Genomic DNA, 14,821 nt, shown 5'->3' with positions numbered 1-14,821 from the left:
TAACACACTCACGAGCACCCAAGGCAGAGAGCCGTGTAGAAACATGAGGACGTGAATCAGGCCGGGCAGGGGGAGGGCCGAGGGGTCACCTGCCTAGCTTTAATTCCCCAGGGGGACCTCCGTGGGGCCTTCGCTCCCTCCTCCTTTCTCCCATCCCATCAGCTTAGGCTGGTTCCACACACATGTGCCTTGGAGGCACCACCTGGGATCTGACGGCCACAAACTTTCCTAAAAAAGCAAACCCTGAAACTCAACTGATGAGAAGAGCTGATTTTACTCATTCACTCACAATTAGGAACACCATAAAGATTTTTCATTACTCTAACAGAAATCGGTTAAAAAGCAGCACTTATTCCTGGATTCCAGAGTTCCTTTATATTAATAGGTTCTACTAAATCTTCCCCTAGACCTACCAATGTGATGGTTTCCTGTCCCCTGATTAACTCCTCCTTCAGAAAAACAGGTCAGGAGAGGACTTGCATTTGAGCAGGAGTGGGCCAGCCATGGCCAGCTGGCCAGAGGGGCCGGGCCCATGGCCTGGCGTTATAAATAAAGCTTTATTGGAACCCTCATTTACAGATCAACATGGCTGCTTTTGTGCCCCAGGAGCAGAGCTGAGTGCTTGGAGAGAGACCGCATGACCCTCAAAGACCAAAATACTCACTGTCTACTCCTCTGCAGAAAACGTTTGCCAGTTCCCAGAATAGAAGACAGTCTTCAGGGTTGTACCTGACGCAGCTTATTCCTAGAGGGCTGAATCCGGCTTCCCTGTTTCATTGGGGAACGTGGCGCCGCCTACGTGTGTCCCGGGGCGGCCCGTGTAGGTGAAGTCTGGGCACAGTCCAGCCCACGTCCAGCCCCCCAGGCTGTGGTAGATCCCTAGTGCACACAGATCCCGTTTTCCACGCAGGTGAGCTTCACCCACCCTGGCCGTCGGTGGGTCACACGGCCAGGAAACTTGCGAGGGCCTTTCATTGCCTTCCAAGTTTCCCTGGCAAAATTCGGCGGTCTCGGGTTACTTCCCCAGAGCAACTGCTGGAAAGCTTAGAAACCAGTGGCCTACTTGAGGGCCTTTGAAAATAGTCCGTAATCCTTTGGCCCGCGATAGCTTTCTGGCAGAGACTTCGCATTCTGTGCGGTTTCCTGTCGGGTCCTGGCTGCTGCCCGTCGCTGAGGATTCAGTGTCACCCCAGACAAGCGCTGAATGAGACGAATGACCAGGCTCACGAGGCAGGGGCAGCTCGGGGCTGATGATTTAAAGACTTGCCAGTTCTGCACCGGGACACGGAGGAGTGGGAACGTCAGGGTATCCTGTTTTTCAAAACTCGCTTCCTCCCTAACTTCCCTTAGTGGGGCTTCTTAGCAGTTTGGGCTCCACTGGGATGGGAAACCCGGCCCTTTCACACAGTGGTTAGCCCACGGCTTAGACTGAAATCTGGGAAGGGCGGCAGCCTTGGGCAAACGGGCCGTTTGTGGAGAAGAATCTGGCCACGTTCCTTCCCTCCTCTCTCTCTGTCCCCCTTACTGGGCATCGTCCGAGCGCCTGCTGCGCACCTCGCCCGAGGCGAGGTGGCGAGGCTGCAAGACTGAAGACACGGGCCTGACTTTAGAGAACTGAGTCCTGGGGAGGCAGACGAGGGGGCAGAAGGCCTGTCTGGACCGTGGCCTGTGGGCACTCGGAGAAAATCCTGCCCCGCCGTCGGGCAAGGCTTCCTGGATGTAACGCAGGCAGGGGCATCCCGGGTACCACCCGGGTTCAGACAGCAGCATCGCTAAAGGACTCTGAGTGTGTTTTGTGTGGGGCGGGGGGGCGCGGGGGGGTCATAAGCAGGGAGTGTCTGGAGGGGAGGAGAAAGAACCAGACCGGCACCCGATCACGAAGGGCATAGAATGTCAGACGACGTGGTCTGGACGTTCCCACCCTGTTACAGACCCGCAGCCCTGCGCTGACGAGATCCCTCAGTCCGAACATACCATGAGATCCTTCATGTGCGGACTCTGACGTGGCTGTTTTTGTCCTTGCGCTAGAGGTGCTGCTGGACCCCTGTCGGACCTGGTGCCCTACTTCCACCTGCCAGGCCGTGTGCCAGCTCCAGGACATGGGGCTGCAGACACCCCAGCTGGTGCGGTGCAAGGCCTGTGACGTGGAATTCTGCTCTGCCTGCAAAGCCAGCTGGCATCCCGGCCAGGGCTGCCCGGAGACCATGCCCATCTCCTTCCTTCCCGGAGAGACCAGGTACATTCCTCACGGGCGGCCATGGAAGGCACGGGCTGGGGCTGGGGGCTGGGGGGAGGGAAGAACACGACTCCTGAAATGTGTCTCCGGAAGATACGACCGCCATCTGGATCCGTCTCTTCCTCTTCAGCCTCATTTATAATTTTTTTAACGTTTATTTATTATTGAGAAAGAGAGAGCATGGGCAGGGGAGGGGCAGAGAGAGAGGGAGACACAGAATCGGAAGCAGGCTCCAGGCTCTGAGCCATCAGCCCAGAGCCCGATGCGGGGCTCGAACCCACAGACCGCGAGATCATGACCTGAACTGAAGTCGGACGCTCAACCGACTGAGGCACCCAGGCGCCCCGTTCTTCAGCCTCATTTAAACCCAGGATGGTTGGTTGGTTGATTTTTTTTCTTTTTTTTGGTTTATTTATTTTGAGAGAGAGAGAGAGCAAGTGGGGGAGGGGTAAAGAGACAAGGAGAGGGAGAGAGAATCCCAAGCAGGTTCCGTGCTGTCAGCTCAGAGCCGGATGTGGGCTGGAACTCACGGACCATGAGATCGTGACCCGAGCTGAAATCAAGAGTTAGATGCTTAACTGACTGAGCCACCCAGGCGCCCCGGCTGACTATTTTTGAGAACCGATTACGTGTCGGGTAGCGAGCAAAGCAGTGGCTCTGTAAAGTTTGTAGGAAACAAACCGCACTCTGCCTCTCCAGAAAGACAGACGCGTGACAAACGCCTGTCACTGCGGGCTTTATGACCCGTGATACCTGAAGTTTTTCCGACACTCCGTTGTCAGGAACGGGATCAGGAACGGGGACAGGAACGGGAACCAGAGTAGGTGGACCGTGGTTATAAGTACCAGACGCATCCCCAAAAAGAGGTTCCCAGGTGCCCGAGACCAAGAGGTTACGTCTGCCTGGCAGAGGGGGCGGTCAGAAAGACGTGGGGTGCAGGACTGAGTCTAGGCCCTTCCGCCCGCTGGCCCGGCTCTCCGCCGGACCACCAGGTGGGCCCTGTGGCATCAGTGTGTGTGCCTTGAAGTTAAGGAGGCTGAATCACAAGACATTGGTAATATTCAGCTATTTTTGGCCTGCAAGGTCTGTGGCACAGATGGCTTACCGAGACAACGTGGGCCCTGTGCCTGCTGAGGCTGCGTTCTTGATGGAGGGACTCCCACCATCCACCCGAACGTGTGGTCACCAGCTGCTCCCCGTTTTCTTCTCCCTGTTCTGCTGCCCCGCCCCCGCTCCTCAAAGCTCCACCTGCACAGAAAACCTACTGTTCCTTGTCCCTCGGGCACAGCCCTCCTCTCCCGAGTCTGCACGTTTGCGCCTGTGTCTGGATGCCCCTTCGCCACCCTCCTCCTTTACCTGGAGTCGACTCGCCACCCTGGAAGGCACGGCTCAGGTCCGTCCTTTGTCAGGCTGCCCAGCTCCCAGGGCGGGACTGGTGACCCCACCCTCTGTGCCCCCACTGGAGATTGGTCTGCCTGGATTACGAGGCCAGCCAGACTGTGCCCTGGGGCATCCGTTTACGTGGCCGATTCCTCCACGAGGCTGAGCTCCTGACATCACAGCCTGTGTTGGTTTGAACTCTCGTCGCCGCAGATCTTGGCATGTACAGCAGGCACTCAGATGGTGGAACGAGTCACTTACCTCGTATTTTAGGTTCTTAATGTTTCGTAACTTTGCAAGAAGAAACACACTTCTGTGTGGTCAGAGTGCACGTCGCTGGGAGAGCTGGGTGTCCAGGGTGGGGACCAGGTAAGGAGGAGGCGGGTGGGCAACCCGGTTACCTGTTTAAAAGAAAACACCCAGGGCACCTGGGTAGATCGGTTAAGCATCCAATTCTTCACTTCAGCTCAGGTCATGATCTCAAGGTTCCTGGGATGGAGCCCCGCGTCAGGCTTGGGATTCTGTCTATCTGTTTCTCTCTCTCAAAATAAATAAATAAATGTTTTAAAAAATTAAAAAAAAAAGAGAGAGAGAGAGAGAAACTCAGTGAGTGGGTTTCTACATTCTGTTAAGAAGGAAAATCGGGAGTGAGAAAGAGTTGATGCCCCATCCTGGGTGGGGTGGAGGAGGGACCCAGCCGTGATGTTTCTTAAGCGTAGAACCTTCAGATTGAAGCTGGTGAGTGTTGGGAGCCTGATGACTTAGTATGTCTTCACCTGTGATGTTCTGGTCTCTTCAGGTCATTGGAGAGAGCGACAGCCATTGCACCCTATACACGTGTATTAAATCATCACATTGTACACCTCGCAAAGAACAAAAACAAACAAAAGTGAAAAATATCACATTTTGCATAGTAAAAAAAAAAAAATGGCACAGGGAAATTTAGATCCAAATTCACCAGTCTCATTTTGCGGAAACGTAAACATCAAAAGATGTCACGTAAAAATCTGAGTTTCTGGCTCGCGGAGCCACACTGAGCCATCATGCATCCCCAATTCCTGGCAGTCTCTGGAGCCCAGAAGCAGCCGGCTCTTTAGAAGGGGGTTTGTGCTGTCTTTAGCCTGCGAAGTCGTGACCACACCCTCTTGCTCGCCGGTCCTGGGGCTGACGGCAGGTGGCGTTTGTAACTGAGGTACACTCAGCTGTTTTCATTGCGGTAGGGTTGTTTCCCCCATTCCCTTCACCGCTTGACCGGTGTCAGCGGCTGTGTTGGCCTGTCTGCCTCTTAAAGACATCAGAACATGCGTGGGCGCCTGGGTGGCTTAGTCGGGTAAGCGTCCGACTCTAGACTCTAGATTTCAGCTCAGGTCGTGATCTTGATGGGGTTCTTGAGCGAAGGGCTAAGAAAGAATTCTTGAGATGTCTTTGGTGCAAAAAGGTGAGGGGACAGGACTGTGGACCGACAGAGCTGCACCGGGGTTGTGAGGAGTGACTGATTATACACTTTGAGGTTGGGGTGAGGGATGGCGTAAGTCTCTAAGGAATTTGAAAGCAAGGCTTTCAGAACCTTGGAGTAGCTGCTGTTAAGATAAGGTTACTTTCAGTCTTTAGTAAAACAAAATCACTAAGGAAGTGAGGCAGCCATGAGTTCCTTGACCTGACTCAAGGAACCTGCATGTTTCAGCTCTATCTGTGGGCTGTGAGTTGTAAGGAGATTTAATCTAAGCTACTTTGCTCTTGCCTTTGTTTTTCTCATCAATCTCAAGGTTCGAGGGCTCGAGCCCCTCATCGGGCTCTATGCTGGGGGCATGGAGCCTGCTTGGGATTCTCTCTCCCTCTCTCTGCCCCTCCCCAGCTTTATCTGTCTCTCTCTCAAATAAATAAACTTAAAAAAAAATAAACGCATAAAGACATCAGAACGTGCAGATCATGAGGAAGCTGTCGAGGGCTCCTATCTGCCTTCATAACTTTGAATTTCTAGTGAGAGTTGTCATTAGTAGTAATTTGAAATATAATTCAAATGCCAAAATATGTTTGAAAACCATTGTCCGTACCATGTAAATTTCTATACATGCCACAACACACCAGAGCTTACATATTTTAACTGTTTCCATTTTTTTTTAGTTTTTTTTAGTTCCATTTTTTGAGAGACAGAGAGAGAGACTGAGCTTGAGCAGGGGAGGGGCAGAGAGAGAGAATCCCAAGCAGGCTCTGTGCTGTCAGCACAGAGACCAACTTGAGGCTCGATCCCCAGACCTGTGAGATCATGACTTGAGCCGAAGCCAAGAGTCAGTGGCTCAACTGACCGAGCCACCCAGGAGCCTCTACTTTTTTTTTTTTTTTAATGTTTATTTATTTGGAGAGAGCAAGCGGGAGAGGGGAAGGGCAGAGAGGGAGAGAGAGAATCCCAAGCAGTTTCTGCATTGTCAGCACAGAGCCCAATGCGGTGCGGGCTCGATCTCATGAACTGTGAGATCATGACCCGAGCCGAAATCAAGAGCTGGACGCACAACTGACCGAGCCCCCCCACCCCCCGGCACCCCTAACTGTTTCCGTTTTAAAAAGTCTCCCTGAGAGATGGTCTTCACTCTCATTGATGTTATGCCCCCTCCCCGTTCATGAATCATGTGAGAAGATTGGTTTTCATGACGTGAAGGTCACTGCCGGCTTTCAAACTGAAACAGTGTTATCTAAGCTGATAGCCGGCCTCAATCACGGATCTGGTGACTTTTTGGCTCTCTGCAGAAACCAGATTCACCTTCAGGAGTGGCCGGCTCGCGTCGTGTCCGGTCCTGCCGGAGGCTCCCGCAGGGTTACCTCGCCCGCGCCTGTGACCGTGACCGCCCTGGTTCATTCTAGGTCACGTGTGCAACTAGCCTGCAGGGCGTTTTGCCTTCCCTTTAGAGAAGAGTTTGAGCCACAGACAGTGTCATCTTTCGGTGACAGCATGACAGGCACTGCCACCTACTGCGGGCCTCGCTATCCCTGTGCCGGGTTCCGGGTGAATGTACCACACGCACGGAGACCCTTTCGAGCTTCACAACAGCCTCCGATGGGGAGGCACCAGCCTCGTTTCTAGTGGCGGAAGGGGGACACTAACACTGGTGATACCCGAGTGGCAGGGCCGGGACTCACGCGTCTCTAGACCCGGGGCTCCTCACCGACAGCCTGCCTCCTCCCAGCATGTCCTCCCTGGTCACCTGCTAGTGAACAGAACAGAACCGCGTTCAGCTGGAGCCCAGGCCTCACGGACGAGGAGCCTCCACTGATCATCAGATTAGCTCTACTGAAGTCAAACCGTTTTTGATCATTGCATTTACTGTGATGCCTGTGGAAGATCCGCCAGCCAGAACGCACCCAAAATGCCAGAATTTGCCCACTCTCAGTGAACGTATGCTCATGAACGCATAGGGTTCTGGAAGGGTTGCTCGGTCCCAGGGGCAGATCATTTTTCCCCTGGCGGTGTTGGTCTGATGTAGCGGGTTCAGATAATGCGGCAAACGTGTTGCCATGACCCGTGATAACTTCTTGTAGCAGTTAACCATTTATCCTTCCAGATGTTTCCATGCATATTTGTTTAGCCTTCCCTTTCAATTTAATAGCGTGGGATGGACCGTCACACCGACGCATCTGTCATGTCTTTATTAGCATAGAATGGTTGCTGTCATGTATCGGTCACTTCACCCATGCTCGGTGCTACGCTGGGCTCCTGTCACGCGTCACTGTCTAGCATGCGCACGCTGGGAGGGCTGAGGCCTGGAGTGGCTCTTACACAGCTTGTCTGCAGAGAGCCAGCACGTGACCCCAGGCCTGCAGCCCCTCAGGCCAACCACCTGACTCCCCAGCCCCTCAGGACAACCGGACTTGCCAGGAAAGCGATTCTGTCAAGACAGGCCCAGTAGATCTAATTAAACGATGAGCATGTATCTGTAACCGTTTTTTCTGGTAATAGCAAAGTGCATAAAAATTGTCATCGATCCTTTGGAAATTATACAGATACATGAGTAAGGAACATACAATCCGACCATAATCCCATTACACAGACACCGTCATTATAGGCCTTTGCCATAGTTTCTCTCTCTTTTTTTTTTATAATTTTACGTATTTATTTTTAATGTTTTATTTTATTTGAGAGAGAGCGAGTGGGGGAGAGAGAGAAAGATTTTTTTTTTTAAGTTTTAATGTTTATTTATTTTTGAGAGCAAGAGAGAGCAAGCGGGGGAGGGACAGAGAGAGAGGGAGACACAGAATCCAAGGCAGGTTCCAGGCTCCAAGCTGTCAGCACAGAGCCCGACGCGGGGCTCGAACCCACGAACCGCGAGATCAGGACCTGAGCCGCAGTCGGGTGCTTAAGGACTGATCCACCCAGGCGCCCTGCCATAATTTCTTTTGTTTGTCTACACATATCTAAACGTGAATGCCTCCTGACACTGCTTTCTCCTCCCCCCGGAACCCAACTGGCTGACCCACAGTTTCTTTGGTGATTGTTTTTTGGAGGGTTAGCTTCATCGGTTTCACTCTGTAACATCTGATAAGAAGGGGGGGGGGGGATGGGCATCGCGGGGAGCACCTGTTGGGATGAGCACTGGATGTTGCATGGGAACCAATGTGACAATAAATTTCATATTAAGACAAAATAAAAAAATAAGAAGGGGCCTCGGCCCCTCTGGCTGAACTAGAGCTTGCAGCCTGGCCCTGCCCACGCCTCTCCCCTCCCCTCCCCTCCCCTCCCCGGGCCCCGCTGAGCGGATCACTGACAGACTCTCTCCCGCAGCTCTGCTTTCAAACTGGAGGAGGACGACGCGCCCATCAAGCGGTGCCCCAAGTGCAAGGTGTACATCGAGCGGGACGAAGGGTGTGCACAGATGATGTGTAAGAACTGCAAGCACGCCTTCTGCTGGTACTGCCTCGAGTCTCTGGACGTGAGTAGAGCCTCTGGGTGCGAAACCCACCAGCTGCCCTGAGGAGCTTAGAGAGTGTGCCCCGGGGGAAGCAGAAAGAACATTATCAGATGTTTTTCTGTGCTTCTGAAAATATTAATTCCCCCAGTGTAGTGGTGCCAGAAGATGGCAATTCGTGCAGGGGTTCCAGAAGCAAAAGGGCGGCTCAGCCTTGGATTGAGCCTGGGCAGGTGGCGGCAGGGGTCTCAAGGTCTTTGGTTTTGTCTGCGGGGACCATCTGGGCTCAGTCTGCTGTAACTGAACACCAGAGAGTGGGTGCTGGAACAACAGGCATTGATTCTGGAGTCCGGTAGCCCAAGGTTAGGGTGCCAGCAGGTTCGGTTCCTGGCTCTTGACTCCCTCGGTGCCCAGAGAGGCAAGAGAGCCCTCCTCCTGGTTTATGGACGGCCGCCTTCTCACTGTGTCCTCACGTAGCAGAGAGACTGATTGGTGTCTCCTCGTTGAATAAGGGCACTGACCCCATCCTGGGGCACCCACCCATCTCGTGACCTCATCTGAACCTAATCACCTCCCAAAGATGCCACCTTCGGACACTGTCACATGGGGGATTCAGGCTTCAATGTATGAATTTGGGGGGGAGGGGAGGATGCAAACACGCAGGCCAAAGCACGAGTGTTAGTGGAATAGGAAGGGTAAACAGAGGCAGGGCACTGGGGAACATGTTGGCAGTGGCACAGTTCAGTGACCTTCTGTCACCCACAGGGCAGAAAAACATACACTCTGTGCCATCTGGCAGAATGGAAGTTTCTAGCCTCATATGGCCACCTTCTCCCAAGTGTGACCTGTGCTGAATGTGTCCCAAGCACTCTGTACCCCAGTAGCTCTGCACGTGCTAAGTCCCCACCGAGAGCACACAACCCTCCCCTCTTGAAGCACCTGGTTTTCTCTGGAGCTTCAAGGCCAGATGCAAAGGATACTAATTTCAGTTTGATGTTCTTCTTCAACCATATGAGGAGATTGGGCATCTTGCCAAAATGATGACATTCTGACTTTAGTTTTACAAGAGTTTATTTGTACATAGGTTTTTATTTATTTATTTTTTTAATTTATTTATTTTGAGAGAGAGGGCGTGTGCAGAGGGGCAGAGAGAGAGAGACCGAAAGACAGAGAATCCTAAGCAGGCTCTACACTGTCAGCTCAGAGCCCGACTCAGGGTGCGAACTCACGAACCACAAGATCAGGACCTGAGCTGAAACCAAGAGTTGGCCACTCAACCCACTGAGCCACCCAGGTGCCCCTGTACATAGGTTTTTAAAACTATAATTAAGGGGCGCCTGGGTGGCTCAGTCGGTTGAGCGTCTGCCTTCAGCTCAGGTCATGGTCTCACACTCCATGAGTTCAAGCCCCGCGTCAGGCTCTGTGCTGACAGCTCGGAGCCTGGAGCCTGCTTCGGATTCTGTGTCTCCCTCTCTCTCTCTGCCCCTCCCCTGCTCATGCTCTGTCTCTCTCTGTCTCAAAAATAAATAAAACATTAAAAGAAAATTTAAAAAAACCACTATCATTAAGTACCAGAAATGATCATCTGTTAAAATCATTCCGATCAGTGACAATCCAAGCAAATCAAGTCCCGTGTCCTGTGTGTTTGTGTATGTATATCCTGGACAGCAAGGATGACTGTGTGCAACTCTTCTAAAACTAGTGAAAGAGAGGAGGGGTTGTCACACACCCCTGCTTTCCATCGCTAGGAGTTCATTTGTCCACAGCCTGCCCCTGCTACCCTAACTCTGTTATCACTCTGCTGGTCTGGGTGAGTGTCCCTCTCAGGGGCTACATCAGAGTGGTCAGTGACCTGGAAAGTTTGCCTATCGTCCTCAGGACGGGCCTACAGATTATCAGGAATATACATGCGTATTTAAGATTGAATCTTAAAGAAGGTAACAGATCTGTAACCTAAGGGCCATCTTTAAAAATATTAGATTGCTTCTTTTGTGTTGTTTTTTGGAAAAGGCTTCTGTTCGTTTATTAACTTTCAGTTATGAAACGTACAGCAGAACCGTGTGTGGCTGAAAAAATCTCAGGGAGTCATCACCTGTTTTCTATCCTGAAGGCTTCCTTTTCTCATCCTAGGCAAGTTTCATAAATCGGTTTGGCAAGGTTAATCTTGTCTAGCGTAGATCCAAACAAGTTTGTTCTATGACCTTGCGTGGTGGGGAGAGATGTTAGAGGGATGTCTCAAGCGCTGCAAAGTCCTTGGGGCCTTAAAGTTCTTACATATGTATGTATATAAAATTATATATGGCCTTTCTCTACGTTATGTCTATAATTTTGCATTTTTACCATAATCCAATTTGGGGGGAAATCTGATTTTTAAATTCTGATGTTATCATTTAGTATCTGGTCTGCAATTTGCCACTCCTTACAACTTTTCCTACAGGGGAAAGGAAGGGAAATGCCAGTTGTGTTACATGTTAGCAAATCTCCTGGGAGACTTTTCTGGGGACGGATTGAAAAGGAGCTGACAACAGGTTTAGTTTGCGGTTGGGGGTGGGGAGGGGAGATCACTGTGCTGCCTTGATGAAGTTACAGGAAAGGGAATGGTCTCCGTTGAACACAAAGCTGTTGGCTCTGCTCTGGTCCCTGGAGAAACACCCCGTCTGTCTGTCTTTCTGTCTGTCTGACTCCGTTCTGAGGCCCGGGTTCCCCCCCCCTGTGCAGAAGGCCTGGACCCTCCTGGCTCTGCCTGAACTGATGACAGAGGAACGGCTCTGCCCTTTTCCACCTTGAAAGTCATCATCCTCCTGGCCAAGTGCTTCCTGTTAGTCTCTGTAAAGGAAGAGCTGCTGAAAAATGACCCTGTGGCTTAGAAAGCAGATTCTCAAGGAAAGCGAGTCTGCCCTGGGGCCATTTATCAGGGACAATAACCATGATTTAAGACAAGTGCATGAGCACATGGCTGGAAGCCAGGAGTGCTTCTAAGACAGGAGTGCACTTTACTGGTCTTTCTCATCTCGGGAACTTCTCCACTCGAGACAGCCTCTTGCACATGTACACCTTGAGGAGTTATAAGTCACATCAGGCTGCTTCCTTCCATTGTGGGCCTTATACTCCTCTCTGCACCTGGCCCGGACCCTCACTGGTGTGCACGTCGTGCTCCCCCTGCTCCCCGCCATCGCCACACAGTTGAAAGGGACACATGTACTCTCTTCCTTTTATTTTTTGGGGGGATAGTTTTTATTGAAGTAATTGTTACATGGCCCACCCTGTGCAATTTGTTCTATAAACCCATTTTATTAAAAAAAATTTTTTAACATTCATTCATTTTTGAAAGACAGAGACAGAGCACAAACGGGGGAGAGCTAGAGAGAGAGGGAGACAGAATCAGAAGCAGGCTCCAGGCTCCGAGCTGTCAGCACAGAGCCCGACGTGGGGCTCGAACTCAAACTGTGAGATCATGACCTGAGCCAACGTCGGCCGCTTAACCAACTGAGCCACCCAGGCTCCCCAAACTCATTTGATTTACTACACACATTCTGTCTGTGGGAGTTGGAATTAGTTTGCGAGCAGAATTTGTTCTGGAAACATGCTTGTAATCCAAAGCATTTGTATATCAGAGTGAATTTCAAGAACCATTGGCTCAGTTGTGATCACGTGACGTTCGGCATCAAGTTAAAGTTTATTAGAAACGTTTGTCTTCGCGGGATGCGCCCAGAACAAGTTACTTGCAATCCAAGGTTTTATTGTACTTCCTTTTCTCAAGGGGAATCCGGGAAGATTTAATGGTCTCTACTCTTTGATCTTTCAGTCTCTAAAAGACAACAGTTTGGGGGGAGAACCCACTGGTGCAAGCCCGAATTTGACACAAAAGGCCTGGGGGGGATTTACTTTTATCCTTGAATCTCTCCATGATTGCAGCTTTCTGCTCAGGCGCCATTGTTTCTGTTTCCAGCCAGGGGCTCAGTGAAACTTCCCTGAACGATAGTAAGGGAAATGTTGGCCTCCCACAAAAATACACCTGGATTCCTGGCAGGGCCTGGGGTGGGGGTGGGGGGTTCTGCCCCAGGGCTTCGGCAGGAAGCTTAACATCACAATGAAATCATGTGTGTTTTGTAAAGGCATCTTCGAGTGCTTTTGTCAGGTGTAAGAAAGGACCTATTTGAACAAGCTTTTCATTCTGTTCCGGAAGCTGGCCCCCAGTGTCCAGGCTCCACCGGACTCCTCTGAGCAGAGGCTGGGGTGGAGGCTGTCTCCAGGAGGCTGGCGGAGTCCATGATCTTGAGGAGCTAGTGATCGCCCTGCCCACCCCACCCCACCCCCCCGCTTTTTTTTTTTTTTTTTTTTTGTATTTCTGATAACAAATTCAAAAGCTGTTCAGGAGCCTCCGGTACAAGGCCTTATGATAGTCCGTCTGGGAAAATGAGACATAGCAATGAAACATTAACTAATTTCAGCGTATGAGTAAGTTAACATCAGGGTGAAGGAGGGCGTAATTCAGAGTTCAAGGAAGCGCGGGGGGTTCGCGGTGGACAGACGCCGTCAGGAGGAACTTCACAGCAGATGAAGCACCGGCTGGAAGAAGCTTTGTGTCCACGTGTACCTAGGCTTCCTTCCACAGTCGCGGGGACCCGGAGAGGCCCTGAGGCAGGAGCCGCAGGCTGGGACGGCAACTCCCGCAGAAGCTTCTTGCTGCTGCCCCAGAAAAGCCAGGGTCTGCTGATGTGGGTGTGCGTTCTGGCACTGCGAGGGTGGCCCGTAAAAGCCCCAGATTTTCTGCCAGCGTCGTTCTCAGGATGAGCCGAGGGCCGGGGGACGGCGGCCGCCCAGTCCGGTTCCGACAGAGCTGGGTTTAAGGGCCGGGCACACGGCTGATGTCCGGCTCCACGGGGCTCTCGAAGAGTGACTTCCGGGCCTCTCCGAGACCCGGGGCCCTGTGCTCATTTATCCCTTTCTCAGGGGGAGGCTGGCTGTTTACACCCCCAGTTAAATGAGCGCGCGGCCCTGGGCCCCTCCTCTGCACTGTTTACTGAGCTGTTGTTTTTCGTGTTCACCAGGAGAGAAACGGCATTTCCTGCTGGAGTTGGGGGAGCGGAGGGTTTTGTGTGCAAAGCCCCTTCCTGCTCACTTGGTGCGGGCTCGGGATTTGGGGGCCGAGCGCTGAGCCGCAAACATAGTTAGAGACTGTCCCCGGCTGAGGGTCCCCATCCCAAGAACCTGACAGCGATCAGACGGGAGGTGAGGGTGGGAGGTGAGAGCGCCCGGAGGGAGGCAGGAACAGGATGTTTCCGTGGGTCAGAACTCACTTCAGACATCTGGAGGAATTGGAGGCGGCAGATGGTTCCCGAGCTGCTTGCTGCGGAGGAATGAGTAGGTTTTCGTGGTCTGAGCTGAAAGGAAGCCGCACTTCCCAGGTGGGAAGCCCGGCACTAATGCAGGAGGATGAACCGGAGATCAAGAGAATCATCTAATCCGGGGGTAATCCTGCCGGGCGGGCGGCCGGAGGATGTAAAGGCAGCCGAGCTCTGGGGGCATCAAACACAGCCAGGCCCGGGAGTGGCTGGCGGAGTAGCTGGGGCCTCTGACCTACTTGTTCACAAGCCCCACTGCACTGAGAGCCTCTCCCCTGCAAAAGCCAGAGATCTGGGGCAGGGCTCCCTCTAGTGCCCGAGGCCACGTCCCCTTGGGGAGGCCACGGGGAGAGAATGGAGGAGGGAGGTCCCCAGGAGGCAGCCCGGTGCTGTGGGCGTGAGCCCTTCCTCTGTGCCCCCCACCCCCCGCCCCTGTCCCCCACTTACTTTGGCCCAGGCAGGACTCACTCGCTGAACTTCGAGGAACCTGCCATCCACCCTGCTCTCTCTCCTCTTCCAGGATGACTTCCTCCTGATCCATTACGATAAAGGACCGTGCCGGAACAAGCTGGGCCATTCCAGGGCATCTGTGATCTGGCATCGGACACAGGTAGGAGGTGACTCACCTGGAACTTTGATCCCCGGAAGAGAGAGTGTGTGTGCGAGCCAGCTGGTTGGAGACGTGCTGTTTAGAAAAGTAGAGCCTGCCCGAACTTTTCTTGCTCTGCGATTGTGCTTCTGGTCGCCCTGGCCCAAAGTTGTGGCAAATAGGCATCGCGTTTGGCGTGTGGTGGTTCTTGGAACGTCAGGCTGTAGGTTTCTTGCACCTTACTCATGGCTTTGGCGGTGATCCATTCTGTCGGTTAATTCTTGCATGGCCCTTAATGAGGAGCTTTTTTTCTAGAAGCCTGGAGGTAAGCAAGTTAGTCACAGGAAAGAAAAACAGAAAGAAAGGAAAAAGT

General features: G+C 52.4%; 1 protein-coding gene across 11 annotated transcripts in view; it reads left to right on the top strand.

The window, feature by feature from the left end:
* RNF144A (ring finger protein 144A) overlaps nt 1-14,821 on the top strand; it is a 139,077-nt gene that overhangs the window by 93,291 nt on the left and 30,965 nt on the right. For all 11 annotated transcript variants that reach the window (XM_042982557.1, XM_042982556.1, XM_042982564.1 and 8 more), the window contains 3 exons: nt 2,029-2,236; nt 8,391-8,538; nt 14,380-14,469. In XM_042982557.1, coding sequence (XP_042838491.1) covers nt 2,029-2,236; nt 8,391-8,538; nt 14,380-14,469 — 446 coding nt within the window. The remainder of the gene's footprint in view (nt 1-2,028; nt 2,237-8,390; nt 8,539-14,379; nt 14,470-14,821) is intronic.

The sequence above is a fragment of the Panthera tigris genome, chromosome A3 (assembly GCF_018350195.1).
Source record: "Panthera tigris isolate Pti1 chromosome A3, P.tigris_Pti1_mat1.1, whole genome shotgun sequence".
Lineage (NCBI taxonomy): Eukaryota > Metazoa > Chordata > Mammalia > Carnivora > Felidae > Panthera > Panthera tigris.
The sequence above is the reverse complement of the archived record's forward strand: the minus strand, read 5'-3'. Positions and strand labels throughout refer to the sequence as shown.